The 19,434-nt window shown below is 38.9% G+C and overlaps 1 protein-coding gene and 1 long non-coding RNA gene across 3 annotated transcripts; both read left to right on the top strand.

Annotated features, from left to right (window-relative positions):
• The first annotated feature begins 8,833 nt into the window (after window positions 1-8,833).
• LOC122088812 lies at window positions 8,834-9,453 on the top strand. Its single transcript, XR_006143157.1, has 3 exons — window positions 8,834-8,923; window positions 9,036-9,113; window positions 9,196-9,453. It is a non-coding gene; the product is annotated as an uncharacterized LOC122088812 (long non-coding RNA).
• Window positions 9,454-10,717: 1,264 nt separating this feature from the next.
• LOC122089899 lies at window positions 10,718-12,938 on the top strand. Of its 2 annotated transcripts, none has more exons than XM_042659661.1 (4): window positions 10,718-11,319; window positions 11,536-11,597; window positions 11,929-12,005; window positions 12,126-12,938. In XM_042659661.1, exons 1-4 carry the CDS (start codon window positions 10,882-10,884, stop codon window positions 12,818-12,820), a joined length of 1,272 nt encoding a protein of 423 aa, XP_042515595.1. In that variant the 5' UTR covers window positions 10,718-10,881; the 3' UTR covers window positions 12,821-12,938. The 2 variants fall into 2 exon arrangements, with proteins under 2 accessions (XP_042515595.1, XP_042515596.1); XM_042659662.1 differs by having other exon boundaries at window positions 10,720-11,319; window positions 12,129-12,938.
• Window positions 12,939-19,434: the final 6,496 nt, after the last annotated feature.

The raw sequence follows: 19,434 nt of genomic DNA, 5'->3' as shown, positions 1-19,434 counted from the left end.
ATGCTCTCTACAATCTTATCAAAATCTTACAATTTTTCTGAAATAAAAGCTTAATGAAACATGCAATAAGCATAAGCTTGACCCAATGCTTTTAGGTGTCTGGCCAGGCCAAAGCAACTTGTACGTTTTGAAAATTTTCATTTTCATCCAGTCATGGTTTGAGAAGTAAACTAGTAACAAACCATTGATGTGGCTTACCTAGTGGTGTATTTATTTATGGCCAAAGGTTTATGGACAGACCGTACACGTATGGTCATGCCTTCAACCGTTGGATGGGAGAGAGCAAGAGTGAGATATGTTATTTTTTTATTCACCTAATCAATGGTTGAAAGCCACAATGGTGTACATATATATAACTGTGTATAAAACATTCCCTCTATATTTAAAAGAAAAATAAAAAACAATCTAGGAGGCGCAAATGTATGCAATCTTACTAACCTGCAACCAACATATTACAATAGTGCATCTTAACTATTGATAATTTATGTTTCAGAGGCATATTGATAATTTATGTTTGAGAGGGGCAAATGTACACAGTCTTCTCTCTTTATTTATTGATACTTTATGTTTGGAAGGTGTATTTAGAACTTGATATTTTCATTTAAATTATCATTGTCTTATTCTCAAAAGTATTGAAATCAGTTTATTTAATAAGGGTAAATATATCATTTCACATAAGAATTGTAGATATTACACCAAATGGCTTTCAACTTTGGAAATGACCTTTTCAACCTCTGCATTAGATAATTTTGGATATAAATTAAAATATATATATATATATAGAGAGAGAGAGAGAGAGAGAGAAAAGTAAAATTACAAATCCAGTGGCACCCCCAAAGTGTCATTAATTAAGAAAATCCTATTATGTTTTGATATTTTCAAAAAAAAAAAAAAAAAGAATGATAGGAAATCAAACCTAAGTTTCGCAGGGGCTGGTTGTGTCTTATATAAGGGTCTCCTCTAATTTCATTGCTGAATTTGTGGCTTTCATGGAAAGGGTGTTGCTGGCCAAGATTAAAGGATTCACATATATCTGGATGGAATGTGATTCATTATCGTTTGTAGATTGTATCGATCTCAACTCAATCCATTCTTTGGTGTGTCAACGAAAATGAATGGTGGTAAGTGCATATCTTGAGAATATCTTTTGGGCCATCTCCCACTATTTTTTTGTTTTTAAGAGTTTTGTGGGATGCTCAAGAATGGCCAAGATTCATATTTCAATAATTGTAGTTGGTCAGTTTCTAGTTAAATTTTGTGTAGTTGGTCCTTTAGAAGGTAGAGGTTAGAGTCATCTGATAGTGTATTTTCATGGTCATCCAACGATGCCTGGATGTTAATCCTAAACATTCCACTTTTATTTTTTATTTATCTTTGCTGATCGTAAACCCAAAAAAAAAAAAGTTTGAATACATTAACTAGGATTCATCTCTTCTCCAATTAACTGGGCGCCTAATTAGTGAACAAAGTGATAAGAAGACCTTAGACATGCATCCCAATACATGGTGCGCATCCCCAGACCTCACAGCCCTTGGATCACTAATTGGGTACTCAACTAATACAAAAGGATTTTCTTCCATTTAGCTAGCACAAAGCATGATATATACACATATAGATGAAGGTGAAGCCTATTTGTACACTAAATTTGGATGCCAAATAAGATGTCATATGAACATGATAGTTTGTGTTAGCCTATTATACGGTATCGACTATTAACATCAGCACAATTAGGGGTATTAATCCTGAGCCCACACCAATAGGCCTGATCGAGCCCGGCTCGCTTAAGGCCTGACCTGAACCTGCCCGTTTAATAAATGTGTCGAGCGTTTACGGTGCAGGCTACTAGCCCATCGAGCTCCCGATCGGCACAACTCTTTTAAGAAGCCCACTTGAACCTAGCCATTTAGTCCGACTGACTCGACCCCTTTAAAATTGCCTAAATACGTATTTTACCACTACTAATACAAATTAATAGTAAAGACTTTGTAATAAAAAAACCTATGATAGATGATGTTGAACACAGCATTACATCCAACTTTGTAATAAAATAAAATTGGGTCTTTTTGAGATGTTTTAATAGGGATTGAATGAAGGACAGACAATTCTTGTTGAGAACAATTACTTTGGTACTTGTCATAATCTCTCTCTCTTTTTTTTTTTTTTTTGTAAGAAACAACCATGATCTCATATATGATTTAAGTGTGGAGAGTTTTTGGATGACCTTTACTATATTCAAATGAAAGATTTCTGGACATTTAATCCACTTAAAAAAGGATTTTAGGGGGAGTTTGTTTAGACTTAAGTAGGTTCGTAGTCCATTTAAGGCTTGTTTGAGGTAGCCCGATTAAAGCCCTACACCGACCAACATGATTACAATTTGTATCATGCCTCCCAAACCTAGGCCCATTTAAGTAAACAGGCGTTCACGATGCAAGGGTTTCACACCGCCTGGCTCAGTTAGGCCCGTCCGAGACTGGACCTGCCCGACCGATTGACACCCCTAAGCACAATAGTCATTGCACTACCACATTAGCTATGCCTTACATAAAATATCATACAATTAAGTAACATGACCTACTAAATTAGTAGAGGATGACAAAATTTTAAAAATAACTACTAAATTAATAATTAATTTTTTTTTTCCACTAGTGATTTTTTTGTTTTTATTTTAATATAGTTTTTTTAGTGTGAAACTCCAAGAGATAAAATGTTTTGAATAACAAACTTACATATAAATGAAGAAAGTGTAGATGTGGTCCTGAACTATAACAAACCAAATTATATCTCAGGGCTAACGGCATTATCTATCATGTGGTAGGTTAAGTGTGGCCTAAATTCCATTAGCAAATAGGCTCGAACATTCCTGTTCATGTGGCAAACTAAGAGCAAAGCAAAAGTAATTTCTTAAAGGATTTTCTAATTGACTTCTCCTAAGGTTTCAACTTTTTCATCGATTGTTTTAATCCTAAAGTTATTTAATGTATAAATTAAAAAAAAAAATAATAATAATAATAATAATAATAATAATAATAATCTAAACTTGAAAGTATTTAGTGCAACATTTAATGCAGTTCTTATGTGAAATGAGAATTAATTCTTATTAAAAAAATTACATTAAATATTTTTAGGAATAAGATAAAGAACAATTAAATGAAGGTGTCAAATTCTAAATACACCACTAAAAATGACATTTAGACATTCTCATTTTGAAGTGATGTAGATTATAGACTCTTGGAAGTACGGATCAAGTTCACATATGAGAATCATTCACGTACGATCCTGATCCACACATATGGGTTGAATTTTGTATGAATGAATCAAGATTGTACAAGAACCAGATCCATACTCGAAAAATTAGAGGAAACACTAGCAAAATATGATGGGCCATGATTTGAATTATTACAAAATTTTGACTTGGAACAATAAATACATGGTGTTCTCGTCCGATCCAATGTTTTATATTCGCCTTCATTACATCCCATGTGGCGAAAATAAAATCAAGGAGTCAGAATTGGGGTCGGTCCTGGCTAATTAATGTCAATGTGATCAAAATTGAGATCGGGGTGTATCGGGTTTATTTTGGTCCGCACCGACCCATCAATAGTCAATACGGGATCGCCCAGTACGGTAACCGATCTCCTTACCAAAAATAAAACCGATCTGATCCCTTGAACCGTGTGTGGGCCGTGTGGATAAAGCGGTTCACTGGTTACCCATTCCACCTGCGCGTCACTGTCAACCAAGAAAAAAGACACAAAGCAACAAACAGTACAACACTACAAACCTTCCCAGTGAAGCCGAATTGGAATTTTATTCGGTGTGGGCCCCTTGAGTACGACATGAACCTCCAGGGATCATCTTCTTCTCTCCGTCTGCCACAGCCGTCGAGTACAGTTGTCTACCACAGATAAAGAGAGATAGAGATGGCTCGGCTACTTTTCTACACTTTGAGCTTGCCTGGCCGGATTGGGTTGGTCTATGTTTCGATAGAGCAAGCTTGGGTTTGTCTGCTTCTGGATAAACCGGTAAGGATTTGATGACTGGACATCCACGAAAATATTAGAGTTAACAAGTGGGATCGGGATCCTCTCATGGGTGCTGATTTGTAGAAACGCAACCCTAAAACGATGCAAAAGATAATGGAAAAACAAAACAAACAATGCACACGGATTTTACGAGGTTCGGCAAGGTTGCCTACGTCCCCGGTGAGATGAGATCCTGCTTCACTATCAATGGAGAATAGGGTTACAACGCTCTTCCTCACACCTCTCCGTATTGCTTGCATTACAGAGAAAGAAATCCTCGCTACAAAATATATAGCGGAAAAAAACCCTAATCCGGATCAAATTACAATTTCCAACCTAATCCGGATTAAACTACAATTGCCCTCAAATAAAAAAATTCGAGCGGGGGGCTGCGCCCCCCTACACCCCCTGCTGTGCAGGGGGGCCTCCTGCCCCCCTTGCAACCCCCACGGCCCGCTAACCGGCTAGCGGGACCGCCGTCCTGGCTGTCTAGGTGCTGCACCAGTACTCCCTGGATTAAACTGCGACGGAATACAAGACATCATACACCAACAATCTCCACCTTGGCTTGAATTCTGTCGAGCCTCTTGTAAAGATAACTTGTAGACGTCTTCACCATTGTACCTCATTAGAGGCACAAACCCGCACCTGTTTGGTGCGTCCCTCATCTTCAACAATGAGTAATATTAATCAAGTCCAAACAGGACTTGAACTTCTCTGTAGTAACTGGCTTTGTAAACATATCTGCAGGATTGAGATCTGTATGAATTTTTCTCAAGTGAATACTGCCTTCTGACACAAGCTCCCTGATCTTGTGAAATCTCACATCAATATGCTTTGTCCTTGCATGAAACACTTGATTCTTTGCAAGATGTATGGCACTCTGACTGTCACAATGTAACACTACACCTCCTTGCTCCAACCCCAACTCACGAACTAGTCCAGCCAACCAGACTCCTTCCTTGGCAGCCTCAACTGCTGCCATGTACTCTGCCTCTGTAGTGGACAATGCAATTGTAGACTGAAGCATCGCCCTCCATGATATAGGTCCACCAGCCAATGTAAACACATACCCTGTAGTAGACCTCCTCTTATCTAAATCACCAGCATAGTCAGAATCAACATAACCTGCCAATTCTGTAGAACTTCCCTTGCCACTGAACATAACACCTATATCTTTAGTCTTGCTCAAATATCTGAAGATCCACTTAATTGCGTTCCAATGCTCCTTCCCTGGATTACTCATGTATCTGCTAACAACACTGACTGCATGAGACAAATCTGGCCTGCTACAAACCATAGCATACATGAGACTCCCAACTGCGCTAGCATAAGGGACTTGAGACATCTGCTCCACCTCCTCATGTGTTGTAGGGCATTCCCTTTCAGATAACTTGAAGTGGCCAGCTAACGGAGTGCTAACCGGCTTGGCCTTTTCCATATTGAAACGCTCTAGCACCTTTTCAATATACCTCTTCTGAGTTACCCAAAGTTTACCTGCATTTCTATCTCTAAGGATTTCCATGCCAAGGATCTTCTTAGCGGCACCAAGATCCTTCATCTCAAATTCAGCACTCAACAAAGACTTCAAAGAAACTATATCATGTTTGTTCTTTGCAGCAATGAGCATGTCATCAACATAAAGCATCAACAAAATAATGGAATTATCACTTGACACTTTATAATAAACACAACTATCATACTCACTTCTTGTGTAGCCAATCTTCATCATATGAGAATCAAAGCATTTGTACCACTGCCTAGGAGATTGCTTAAGGCCATAAAGTGACCTCTTAAGCAGACAAACATGGTCTTCCTTTCCCTGCACCTTGAAACCTTCAGGCTGCTCCATGTAAATCTGTTCCTCCAAGTCACCATGAAGAAATGCAGTTTTCACATCAAGTTGTTCAAGCTCTAAATCATACATGGCCACCAAAGCAAGTAGTACCCTGATCGAAGTGTGTTTCACCACCGGAGAAAATATTTCATTGTAGTCTATCCCCTCCTTCTGTGCATAGCCCTTGGCTACAAGTCTGGCCTTATACCTTTNCAAAATCTCTTGCTCAACCCTGCATTCAGCCTCATACTCCGAGCTCTTTCTAGAAGTGTTCTGTTCATCCTTTCAGCTACACCATTTTGTTGTGGTGTCTTTGGAATTGTGAAGTGACGTGTAATCCCTTCAGCTTTGCACAATTCTAGAAATGGCTTGTATGTGTACTCTCCTCCATTGTCTGTTCTCAAGTATTTAATTTTCTTTCCTGTCTTCCTTTCTACCTCAGCCTTCCATTCCTTAAATTTAGTGAACACCTCACTTTTATGCTTCATGAAGTAGATCCAGACTTTCCTTGAGTAATCATCAACAAAGGTCACGAAGTATTCTGCCCCACCTTTAGATTTTGTTGTTGAAGGACCCCATACATCGCTGTGTACATAATCAAGCACCCCTTTACTCTTATGTTTTGCAGTTTTGAAGCTAACCTTGCACTGTTTTCCGAACACACAATACTTGCAGAAGTTCAATTTACAAGTTTTTACTCCCTTCAATAATTTTCTTGTATGAAGCTCCATCAATCCTCTTTCTCCCATATGCCCTAACCGCATATGCCACAGATAGGTATCATCTGTATCAAATACTGCATCTGTAGTCACAGATGCTCCACCTATAACTGTGCTCCCTATGAGTCTGTATAGGTTTCCTGCTAGCTGTCCCTTCATGACAACCATTACACCCTTAATAACTTTGAGAACTCCACCTTCTGCTATGTACTTGCAGCCATTTGAGTCAAGTGCCCCCAAAGATATTAAGTTTTTCCTTAATTCTAGTACATGTTTCACATCTGCTAAAGTTCTTACTATCCCATCAAACATCTTGATTTTGATAGTGCCTATCCCAATGGTCTTGCATACGGCATCATTCCCCATTAGGACAGACCCACCATTATATGGTTGATATGTATCAAACCAATCCTTATGCGGACACATGTGATATGAACATCCAGAATCTAAAATCCAAGAATCAGAAGGTTGATTCTTACCTGATGATATAGAGAGTACATCTCCATCATCTCCATCTGAACTGTCAGCCACGCTAGCTTCCTCAGATGCTTTATCTACACCTTTCTTCTTTAAGTCCGCCTTCCTCTTCAAGCACTCTCTCTTCATATGACCTTCTTTCTTGCAATAGTAACAAGAGACCTTTGTCTTTGCCCCTTTTGATTTCGATCGACTCTTCCCAGATCCCTTCTGATTTGATCTCCCTCTTTCCTGCTCCTTGTCACCTCCGAAAAAACCTTCTCCTTGAGATTTCGTACTAGTGGCCTTCTTCCTTGATCATTGGACATGAGGGCAGCTGCGACTTCATCCATCTCAAGGGTTTCCTTCCCGTACAAGAGAGTCGTTACTAGATGATCATATGATTCTGGGAGCGACGACAGCAATAGTAACGCCTTGTCTTCATCCTCGATCTTAACCTCCAGGTTTGCAAGTTTACTTACGATCTGATTGAACATGTTAAGATGCTCTAATAGATCCGTACCTTCCTCCATCTGTAGAGAGTACAATTGCTTCTTCACAAACAACTTGTTCGTTAAGGACTTCGTCATGTAGATGCTTTCAAGTTTCGCCCATAACTGTGGTGCAGAATCGATACCCACAACATATTGTAGGGCATCATCAGAAAGATTTAATCGAATAGCACTTACCGCCTTTTCCTCCATCTCTTCCCAATCTTCATCAGTAATTTTTTCAGGTTTCTTCGACTTCCCCAACAACGTTTTCGCCAAACCTTGCTGTATCAGAAGATCCTTCATCCTTTGACGCCAAAGGGTGAAATTTTTCTTCCCATTAAACCTCTCGATGTCATACTTGACATTCGATCCCTTCCCTGTCATCGTGATAGTAAACCCTAGAAAACGGAAACCTAGAGCTCTGATACCAATTTGTAGAAACGCAACCCTAAAACGATGCAGAAGATAATGGAAAAACAAAACAAACAATGCACACAGATTTTACGAGGTTCGGCAAGGTTGCCTACGTCCCCGGTGAGATGAGATCCTGCTTCACTATCAATGGAGAATAGGGTTACAACGCTCTTCATCACACCTCTCCGTATTGCTTGCATTATAGAGAAAGAAACCCTCGCTACAAATATATAGCGGAAAAAACCCTAATCCGGATCAAATTACAATTTCCAACCTAATCCGGATTAAACTACAATTGCCCTCAAATAAAAAATTCGAGCGGGGGGCTGCGCCCCCCTACACCCCCTGCTGTGCAGGGGGGCCTCCTGCCCCCCTTGCAACCCCCACGGCCCGCTAACCGGCTAGCGGGACCGCCGTCCTGGCTGTCTAGGTGCTGCACCAGTACTTCCTGGATTAAACTGCGACGGAATACAAGACATCATACACCAACACTGATTGTTCAGGTTTAATAATTATCCGAGCAATTGATACATGTCTACGTGATGATTTAATGATTTTTGACAAGATGTTTCTGTTCTAGCCAGTAAAAGTACAACTGTTGGATCACTGTTTGGACACATGTCGATCGTCCAAATAGTTATGGACTAACCTCTCTCAAGAGAGGAGTCAGATCCTAACAAGTGAGCAAAGGCACTTAGGTATGGGGGTCATTCTTTAAGTGTGGGACCAATCTTCCCCAGTTGTAGGGATGCCAACTAGTTTGACTCGATCGAATTCGATCGGGCCGAATCAGTCTCCACCAATTAAGGATTCCAAATCGTCTCCAATGTGCCAACGCATCTAGTGTGCAGGACGACGTAGCACTCAGGCACTTACCTAGCTGTTGGATGCACACTAGATGCATTGGCATGCTTCCTTCTTCTTCAGCGCTTTCTCATTCAAAGAGGGAAAAAATCTCTCTCGTTTACTTGCCACAAAGTAAGAGTTGAACCTCAATGTGTGTTAAAATGATATATAATTTATTGATCTATATCATATCGATACTGATGCATGGATTACTATTGATATTAACACATGAATTTTTTCATAGGAATCAAAAAGTTTCATGTCTCAATTGATGAGTTATGGATGTCCATTTGATAGCTGCATTGGTCTTCAATTTCAGCAGGTTAATAATGTCATTCTCTCATTTATTTTCTGGTTATGGATTCTTGTTGATATAAACACAATAATTTATGCATATTTTGTAGGCCTTGGAGATTCCGTTGGATCAAAATAAGGAATAACATTCTTCAGCTCCAGTTGGTTCACGTTTGAAAAAGTGAAGTGGGCTTCTTGTGGTGATGGAAAATATGGTTTTTTGTTGGGTCTTCCAACTCGTGTGGTGGAGCTTCAATTTATATGTGGGTGGTTCAACATGTTATTTTGGAGATTGCCATGTATTAGTCTTGAGGAGATTTATATTTTTATTTTAAGATACAAATGGATGTAGATTTGTTAGTAAAACAACTGGATATAGTGAGTCTGTTTGATTTTGTGAAGAAGTGCAGAACTGATCATTTTCTAGATTGTTCTTTCTCATTCCTTCTTTATGGGTCTTGTGTAATTATACTTATGGGGTAAAATTGCGTAGTTTTCATTCCTCGCACATTTGGGAGCCTCATGCACTAGATACGTACTATCTTCTGTCTTATCAAAAATAAATAAATAAATAATGGAAGAATACTAAAGCACAATTCGAGCGTATCGTTCCTTTGAATCCTATCCTTTCAATCGCAAATCCCCATGTGGAACCAAAATCTAGATCTTTGTAGCAATGAACGATAATGAAAAGCCCTCTACATATATATATATATATATATTTAAATAATAGAAGCAAAATGGACTAATAGTGTTTCCATCGCCCAAAAAATAAAGTCTTTTTTTTTTGGTGGAAGACCCCAAAAAAAAAAGTCACAAGAGGAAAAACTAAATATCAAGCACAAAATATTAATGCACACATAAACAGTGCTAGATCTGTTGCAGGCGTACACCCCATTGAAGCCTGAGAATCACCATGGATTGGCATTCCTAGTATATCCAACCGGCTTGAGCCTGGGTATGCTTTGCATGTACTGATGCCCTTTGGGCACTTGACCTTGTATTCCCGAACACTTGAACGGAAAACATCTTGGTTGAACTTGATTTGTCAAACTCGGCTCTCTGTTTTGAAGCACTCTGAGACCTTACAACCTTAGCCCTTGATGATTCCGTGTTGGGGCCTGAAACTAGGGTAATCTAAGTACCCACTGAAAAGTTACCATTCGGGTCAAGGGCTTAACAAGTGCCAGCGTATCAGACTTTTAATAGGTTTAATATCTTGTGAACTTACCATATGTTGAGGTTCAGCTCTTGCTATGTGGAAATTTGTTCCCCATATGAAACGAGAGAGCGCTGAAGAAGGAAAAAGGAGAGAGAGAGAGAGAGAGAGAGAGAGATTTTTTTAATGTTAATCCGTTGATTTTTCCATTTTCTCTCTCCTCCAGCCTGGCATCGTTCGTTATCCCTTGTAGTATAGCTTTACTCCATTACCCCAGCCACCGGTGATGCCGAAAAGGGATGCCAACGCCACCACACGCGCTCAGCTACTCTCTACCTTCCCTCCTTCCTATCCCTGTCCCCCAAGCGTATCTGCACGGGGGGTGATGCGTGTGTGTGCCTCAGTGGTAAACCAAAAATTAAAGTACCAAATAAATAAATAAAAGTGGGAATACTGTCTGTATGTGAGACTGCAAAATCCATTCTCTCTCTGTCACTCTCTCACACACACACACAGACTGGCAAGAGAGTTTCTGCAACTCTCCGTTCGTCGGCGAAATTCGTCTGCAAAGTCTCACCCCATCTTTCCCCCTATTTAGATCAAATCTGTTAGGGCAGTTACAAAAACAAAGCCATAGATGAGGATTAGGAAGCGATCTCCACCAGTTTTTCAACATCACAAGGTGCCCTCGCCGGAGGAACGACTGGAACAAGACAGAAAAGCCGGCCAAGAAGAGGCCGAGGAAGGAAAACAGAAAGAAGCAAAAGCAAAAGGATCGTCAAAACCTCAACAACCCAACGGACGAGATCCATCCTCTGTAGCGGTAGAAGAAAGTACCCATCTTCATCATCAGCCTCAAACACAACCTTCTTCAAATCTATTTCATCCACTTCCGCTCAACCTCGAAGTGAATCGACATCGACCCTCTTCGGATCTGCAGCTGACGATTATGAGGGTGAAGGACGGCTGGATTTGCTCCGACGGAGGAGGCGGAGGAGGAGGAGGAGAGGAACCGAAGACCACTAAGTACGGGAGCTTCTGCATGTACCCCAACACTCCATCTCAGGCCAACGAGGTATGCTTGCCCTTTATTCCATGATTTTTCGTTTTCCTTTTGCTCCCCCCTCCAAAACAATAAAAAAAACCGCACTGCCTCTCCCTCTGAGACTGCCTTTCATTCTCTTTCCTCGTTTTAATCGGTTCTTAGTCCTAACCAAGGCTCAGCTTAGCGGCTTTCCCTCTTACCATCGGTGCAATACTCTCTCTCTCTCTCTCTAATGGATCAGTGCAGGGTTTGCAAGGAGTAGAAGAAACAAAAGGGAAGAGATGGCGCGTGCTCTTTAACAATTCCAGGTATGTAAAACTATATCTGAAACTCCCAATTTCTTCTTCTTCTTCTTCTTCTTCTTCTTCTCTCTCTCTCTCTCTCTCTCTCTCTCTCTCTCTCTCTCTCTCTCTCTCTCTCTCTCTCTCTCTCTCTTTCTAATGCACATAGGAAAAATGATATGCACCTAGTGCATCTTAGGACAAGAGTCTGGTCCCCATCTGTATTGTGTAATGCTGAGGTGTACACCCCCCCACCGTTGTTATATCTTCTCCATGTATGCGTGTGTGTCTGGACCTGTGTGTGTTTGTGTGTGTGTGTATGGAAGGAGGAATTTCATCATCTTGGGTTTACCATCAGGAATGCAAGTATTATGGATGCTAAGGCTAATGATGAGATTGGAACCAATGGGTTGTTATCATCTTCTTCTAATCAAGGTGAATATCTCTTCCCATAACCAGTAGAGGGAGTCTACTCCCATTTCCTATGAACCCAAGAACTCTTACTGTATATTCTCCTTGTATTTTTTTTTTGGGTCCAATATGTTGAACGTGAAGTAGTTGGAAGGTGGTGTGAAGGGGAGAAAGCGTTTCCATTGAAGAAAAGAAGAGGAAGCTTCAACCTTAAAGCAATCGAAGAGACTACAATGGGGGACAAGGAGAAGAAGATGAGAACCATTCTGAAAACTAAAACCAACAAGAGATTCTTTCACCCAGAAGATAATCACAAAGACGACGATGAGGAAGACGAAGAGGAAGAAGAAAGGAAGGAGGAGGGATTAACAACAAAGAGTAGTGGTGGAAGAAGTAATAATAGTAGTATGAAGAAGAGAGTGAGTCGTGGAGTGGTGATGGAGGGGTCTAGATGCAGTCGTATGAATGGTAGAGGATGGAGATGCTGCCAACCAACTCTTGTGGGTTACTCTCTATGTGAGCATCACTTGGGCAAAGGGAGAGTTATGAGCATGAACACTGTTCGCACTCACACTCGTGCTTCCTCCATTATTCCTGCCCTTGATAAGCCCATGCGATCACTATCATCATCTTCGTCGTCGTCCATAAGCAAATATGAAGAGGAGGATTTGTTAGATGAGGATGAAGAGGAGGAGGAGGAGGAGGAGGAGGAGGAGGAGAAGCCATTGATGAGCAAAATGAAAAGAAAGAAGCAGATTGGTATGGTGAAAGCTCGTTCCATTAGCAGTTTGCTGGGGACATCATCTGTGGTTAATGGTAACAATTGCGGTATTGTATGAACCATCTGGTTAGATACCCAATTGGTTTTTCAAGTTTCATAGAGAAATGAGAACAGTGAGAACCTGGATTCTATGTTACATTTTGCTTTTATGAATGAAGAATGCATACTTCATGTTTGATCTAAGTTTTCTGCTAATTTACTTCTTCTTCGTTTGGTCTTTCTGTTCTGGTAATCCATTCTTGTATGTTCCATTTTTTTTTATTTTTTTCCATAAATTCAACTATATCAGTGAGTCAACTCGTTTGCAGACAAATGACTCAAATCCATTTTCCTGATTGAGTTCACCGAGTCAGTTGAGATATCCCAAAGCTTCCACCTCCGCTCAAATCAGTAGAGAGCCGGAGGAACTAGTGGTTGGGACCTTAGGATGGTAACAATATAAATTCAAGAGGATTTCATATGATAGATGTTCCTAGGTCATTTCATTAGTCCAAATTTTAGGCTGGGAAGGGGTTCGAAATTACAAGGATATATACCATTTGCATTATAAAGAAAATCTGGTGTTATTATTGTAATTTTATTGTCACTTTGAACCCAATTTTAAATATTTTTATGTATTTCAAATTGAAATTCTATCAATAAGATAAATGTGAATTACTATCACATGAACGCATCCATGCTTACTAAATGCAATGGTTTAGTAACGTAAGACATATCACAAACTTTTATGTCTGAATCATGATCCTAAATAAAATGGGATCCTATATGATATTATAGGAATTGTTCGCACACATCTTCTATCATTTTCGCCATGTGGACAAGATGATTTGGCATTTTTATATTTGGGTACACACTAAATCCCTTGAATGTGCTATTTTTCATATTCGATTGCTAATGTCTCTGAGTTTTCCTCTCTTCATCATGATCTTTCAACAGTCACTGTTCTTCAAGAAATCCCATTTTTTTACTCAATTTTCACGGCATTATAAGTTTATAATGACACATAGAAACCAGATTGATTTGAAATTCAGGATAAGGTCTTAGCCATTAAATTTAAAAGTGTACGTAGGCATCCTGGCCCCACTTTAATTTTCCCATTTGCTTATATTCAAAATGTCCATCCAAGTGGATTTCTGCTGATGATGCTGAAATTCTATCTATCTGTTGAAGTATTAGTCAATTAGTTTTGACAAAGTTTCTCTTGACCACACAGTGAGGTTCAAGGGTCCGAAAATCTCGCACACACTTCTCCTCAAGTGACCATGATCACCCGTGGTGAATGGATTCATTCACTGTGGGTGCAGGGAAACTAGGTTCATTTAGTTTTAGGACCTCTCTCTCTCTCTCTCTCTCTCTCTCTCTCTCTCTCTTTGTGTCAAAAAATTTAGGTGGAGGAAAACCTCTTGTAGAATAATAAGTCACAAAAATAAAATGACTTTCAGTACTTTTCCTAAACAATAGTTGTAGTTCTCAGTTTGTTTAATGTTAGGATTGAATTTCTCTGGGACCTATGACGAATGGGAATTCATTCACCAAGTAGGATCGAAGCCATTCGAGGGAATGGAGTGGGGGTGTAGGGGGCACACATGCAAGGTCTTGTCCTTTCGATCCACATGGGGATGTTCACCACATGATGAAGGAAAACTCCTTCCTTAATTTATCTAAAGAGCACTTTTTACTTGACTTATATGGTTTTTCACCGTTTATTTAAAAAAAAATATATATATATATATATATTGAAAAATTAGAAAATTCTTCATGTAAAACATCATTTGCACAAAACATTTTACAATGACATACACATGTTAGGGTTTTCTTCCCCATCACTATATCTTATAAAACATAAAGCTTCGTTACTTGCCCCCATATCACAATTTATGAGTTAGTTTATCAAAAACAGACAATTCATGAGTTAATCTATATGATTGAGAATTATTTAATTAAAGTGACAGATAGTGAAGTATATGATATTTCACTTTGGATGGTGAGCCCTAAAAGAACTTTGAATTGGTATGTCTTGCACTCTTACCTCCGCCACATTCCATGCAAAACGTATAATCCTTAAATGGAATCTCAATCTACAAACCGACACGAAGATTCCAATGTAGAAAGGGTAAGTAAGCGTAGTTGTGGACCCAACTGTACACACACGGAAATAGAAGCAAGCAATATACATAAAAATGGAAACAAAAATAAACGAGAAAAGGAACGGTCTAGATTTCGCTTCTCCATGACTACATCATCTTCTGAGTGGTCGATACGTTGTTTCTATTAATGGAATAATGTGACAAAAATGGAAATAGAAATAAAACGAGGAAAGCTGACATGCAATCGTGTATGGAGGTCTCGAAATTAACGGTCTAGATTTCTCTTCTCCATGACTCCCATCTTCTGGCCTTCTATTTATCTTCCCCTCTCCCTCTTCTTTTTTTTATGTAAATACTAAAATCACTCTCCCGGCCTCTTCAGTCTGCACCTTTCTCCTCACTTTTGCTCGCCAAGTCTCTCTCTTTATCTCTTCTGTGTTTCTTGGTTTTAGGTGTAAAGGTTTACTCTCTCTTAATATGGTGTTGGGGAAGAGACCTCGTCCTCATATCGGGAGAACGACAAGTTTGATGGAATTCACTTTGGATCAAAGCAAAGCTCCGGCGACCTCTGAATGCTCGTCCAAAAGGAAACAACTGCAGGGTTGTGGTGGTGATGGTGGTGGTGGTGGTTTAGGGTCAGATGGGTTGGATTACCAGCTCATGGCTGCCACTATCTGTACCAGACCAACCCATAAGAAGGATTCGAGCAATTCCATCGAGATGCCTCACTTCTTAAAAGTTTGTAAGCTCTGCAATAGCCAACTCAACCATGATCGTGACATCTACATGTACAGGTCTATTACCATTCCAAATTTCCAATACCCTCTCCTATATTTTTTATGATAAATACTAATTTCAAAGGTGGGGGTTTCACAATTTTTTCAGAGACGCCCCATTCTGCACTTTAGATTGTCGAGACATACAGATGGACAACGATAAACGCAAGCAGAAGGAGAAGATAACAATATTATCTTCGAAGAAAGTTGCTCTGACGACCTCTAGATCGGAATCCTCCTCCACTGAAGTCCCAGTCTTTTTTTGGTAGAAAAAAACTTTAATTTAGATCAATTAATGTGTAATTAAAGCTCATGGTAGGAGTAGAACAGATCACCAAAGTCCCACTCATTACTCATGAATACAGAAGCTATGAAGTGCTTCATCTGTTTCTCTCATTCTTTCAGGGTATATGTATTTCTGGAAAAAAAAGTTTATTTTTAGACTTTGATGTGAAAAAGCTATATATGATATGAGAAGGAAAGATCCAGTGTTTTTCTCACAACATGCAACTGAGCTATAAGTTCAGTTACTGTGATTTGAATTCTCATCATCTTTGCTTTTATATTTCAGTTCTCTTAATCATGAATGGAAGAAATTTACAGGTTTTAACAGACTTTATCTTTTTTTTTTTTACTCGGAGATGCTGTCAACCAACCCTTGTGGGTTACTCTCTATGCGAGCGTCACTTGGGCAAAGAGAAACTCGGGATCATGAGCAATATTATAAGCCAGCCCAGGTGGTCACTACCATCATCTTCTTCGTTGTCTTCCGTAGACAAGGATGAAGTAATGGAGGAATTATTAGAGTAAAAGGCCTACGCTCACCAGGAGGTCTTTTGGCTCACCTATTTCCCCTTCTTACCTATTCTAAAAAAAAAAAAAAAAAAAAAGAGGAGGGAAGCCATTAATGGGCACAAAGAGGAGAAAGAAGATTGGTGTGGTGAAAGCTGGTTCCATTGGCAATTAATTTGCTATGTACATTTGAAGGAAGGAGGTAATGTCTCCTAACACATGAAATAAGGATCTTACCAACGAATTCATGAATCACAAATTAGCAATAGAGAATGATGAATACTGTTCATTTAGAGTCCTATATATAGATAGTAGTGCATCCTACTATCATTGTGCGCTGAGTATGAGTACGTTTTGTTTTTGTAGAGAAAGCATACCTCATGTTTGATCTAATAAGTTTTCTGTTCTACTTCTCTTTCCGTTCGTTCTGGTAATCCTTTCTTTCATTTTCTAATTTTTTTTTTTTTTTTTTTCTTTTTTACATAAATTCAACTACATCGATGAGTCCATAAATTAGAAGTTTTCTCTATGCACACAACAATTATACATTTTCAAAATTCAATGATTGTAGAAGTTTTTGGAATTCAAATCCATTATAATCCCTCAAATGCCTTAAACTTTTACAACCGTTCGATTTTGAAAATGTACAAGTGTCGTGTGCACACAAAGATTGCATAACTAAGAATTGGAAATTACCTAAATCACCTATGTACTTATCAGAATACTCCACACTTGTTTAAAATATTTAAAAAGAAAACTAAGGAATAAACTCACATGTAACTTAAAATGAAAGGAATGACAAGTGTGTTGTGAGTCTTGTGACTTGTGAGAAAGCTTTGAAACATTCATCGACAAGAATTATATCTAATTTCTATTGATGAGAAAGAAGTCACTTTTGCAAATTTTTATTAGTATTGATCATTCCTGTTATCAGATAATAACTTACTTCTCCACTCAATTGGGACTCTTGTTGTACCCCAACCACCCTCCCCGACACCAAAAAAAAAGACTGATTTATTAACTTACTTCTCGACTCAATTGGGACTCTTGTTGTACCCCCACCCCCTCCCCCAAAAAGGGACTGATTTATTTAATGGAAAAATATTTTAAAGAGTTTTTAGGGGAAATATTGGGGCTTGTATTGCGAGGAAGCTCCTCATGTTTTATTTTCAACCGCCTCTATTTTCTTCATCAAACTTTTTATTCATATATCTCAAGACAATTAATAAGGAATGAGCCATTGATTGGAGGGTGTTGATAAATACATTGACATTTTATTTTTCTGAGTTTCAGTTTTTAAGTAAAACGATAGCTATATCACATGTCCGTAGTATGAACTGCTACATAAAGGGCTAGTGTTGGGAGTTTAGTCCTACATCGATCAGCTACCAATTAGCCTACGACATTGTTGGGAGTTGAATCTCACATTGGCTACCAATTAGCCTGCAAGGTACACCACCCCCCTCTTCCTCCTTATACACCTAGGAGTTCCGACCTACTAGTTTAAACTTTTGGGATAGAAACTTTACATGGTATCAGAGCATGGAGGTCGAGTGTTCAACTCCTATGAAGTGCATCAAAAGAGTTTTCCCAACATTTCTTCTCCCTTGGTGTCATGTGACCTCCACATAAAGCCATTTAAGTGTTTGAGACCATTTCATGTAATATCTAGCCAGCTAAGTAGTGCATGAGAAAACCTCTTGATCCATAAGTATATGACCCTCCAATCCCATTGGACTGAGAAAGGATATTCGGACCTTCATACTTAGGAGGAGGGAGTTGATGATATGATATTCATTGTTCTAGGAATCCAATCATATTGACAAATCAATATGGCTTAAGAGATTCTCTCTTCACCCAGGGTGGGTGGCAGAAACTTTTTCCTTGACGGTTTAAATCCAAAACTTCGCAAATTGAGTGCAATCTACCAACAATAAGATTACCTCTTTTGAATGTACAATTATGAACCTATTTTTGCTAAGCTATTTAATTAGTGGCATCTAGGAAATACGATTATCATTTAGCTAGACCTAGGAGAATTAGCTGAATATATATTAGGACTCGCACAAGTTAAGTAACCTATCCAGAAATAATATGCAATCATATATTTTATATCATCTTCCATAGAATTAGTAGAACAATAGATATTATAACTTTCTCTTATACACATGTATTTTTCCTTCGTCAATATTATTGAGGATGCTTATCTAAGTGTACTTTCACATTAATTTAATAAATTTTCAATATTTTATACTAAGGAAAAAAATCCAAAATGAATGCAAGGTGCCCACAAATTAAAAATAAAAATGAAGAATTTTTATTTATTTATAGGGAGAATTTTTTTTTCCCACTCCACATTCCATTTTCATTTGACAAAAAAAATATCCAATCCACAAGTACTACCACTACAAGGTCTAGGAAGCACAGCTATGTCCTGCACACCATTTCATGGTATATATATATATATATATATATATAGGGAGAGGGTTAAGAATGCTAGCAAGATGTAATGGAATTAGGAATGCTAGCAAATATGGACTATACGATTAGAGTAATTGAATCATTGCCCTTCGTTCCTCACTTGCTCCCCATTCGTGAACCTACACAAGCACACCACGCAATCCACAAAATCAAATCCACCACTTCCACTGCCACCAACACCAATGCTGGCAGTTTCTTCTTCTCCATGCTCAAAGTAAGAGAAGACTCTGTTTACGTTGAGCTGCTCACCCAATACAATTAGCCCTGTCAAGCCAGAGCCCATAGGACCAAAATGGCCATCACCGGTGACTATATCCACCATATTCAATCTCGAGAAACCCACCGATTGGAGAAACCCAAAAAGCAAGCCGAATAAATAGTAGTGATTCTTCTGGAACCTGATATCAAATCTGAAACCAAATCCAATTGAGGCATTGAGCTCTATGTTGTCTCTTTTGCTACTGCTGCTACCTACTCTGAACATGGAGAAATCCATCTAGAAAGACAAAACAATACTGTTGGGAGAAGAAACTTGA

Source organism: Macadamia integrifolia, chromosome 9 (genome assembly GCF_013358625.1).
Source record: "Macadamia integrifolia cultivar HAES 741 chromosome 9, SCU_Mint_v3, whole genome shotgun sequence".
NCBI lineage: Eukaryota > Viridiplantae > Streptophyta > Magnoliopsida > Proteales > Proteaceae > Macadamia > Macadamia integrifolia.
This window is presented reverse-complemented; position numbering and strand designations above follow the sequence as displayed.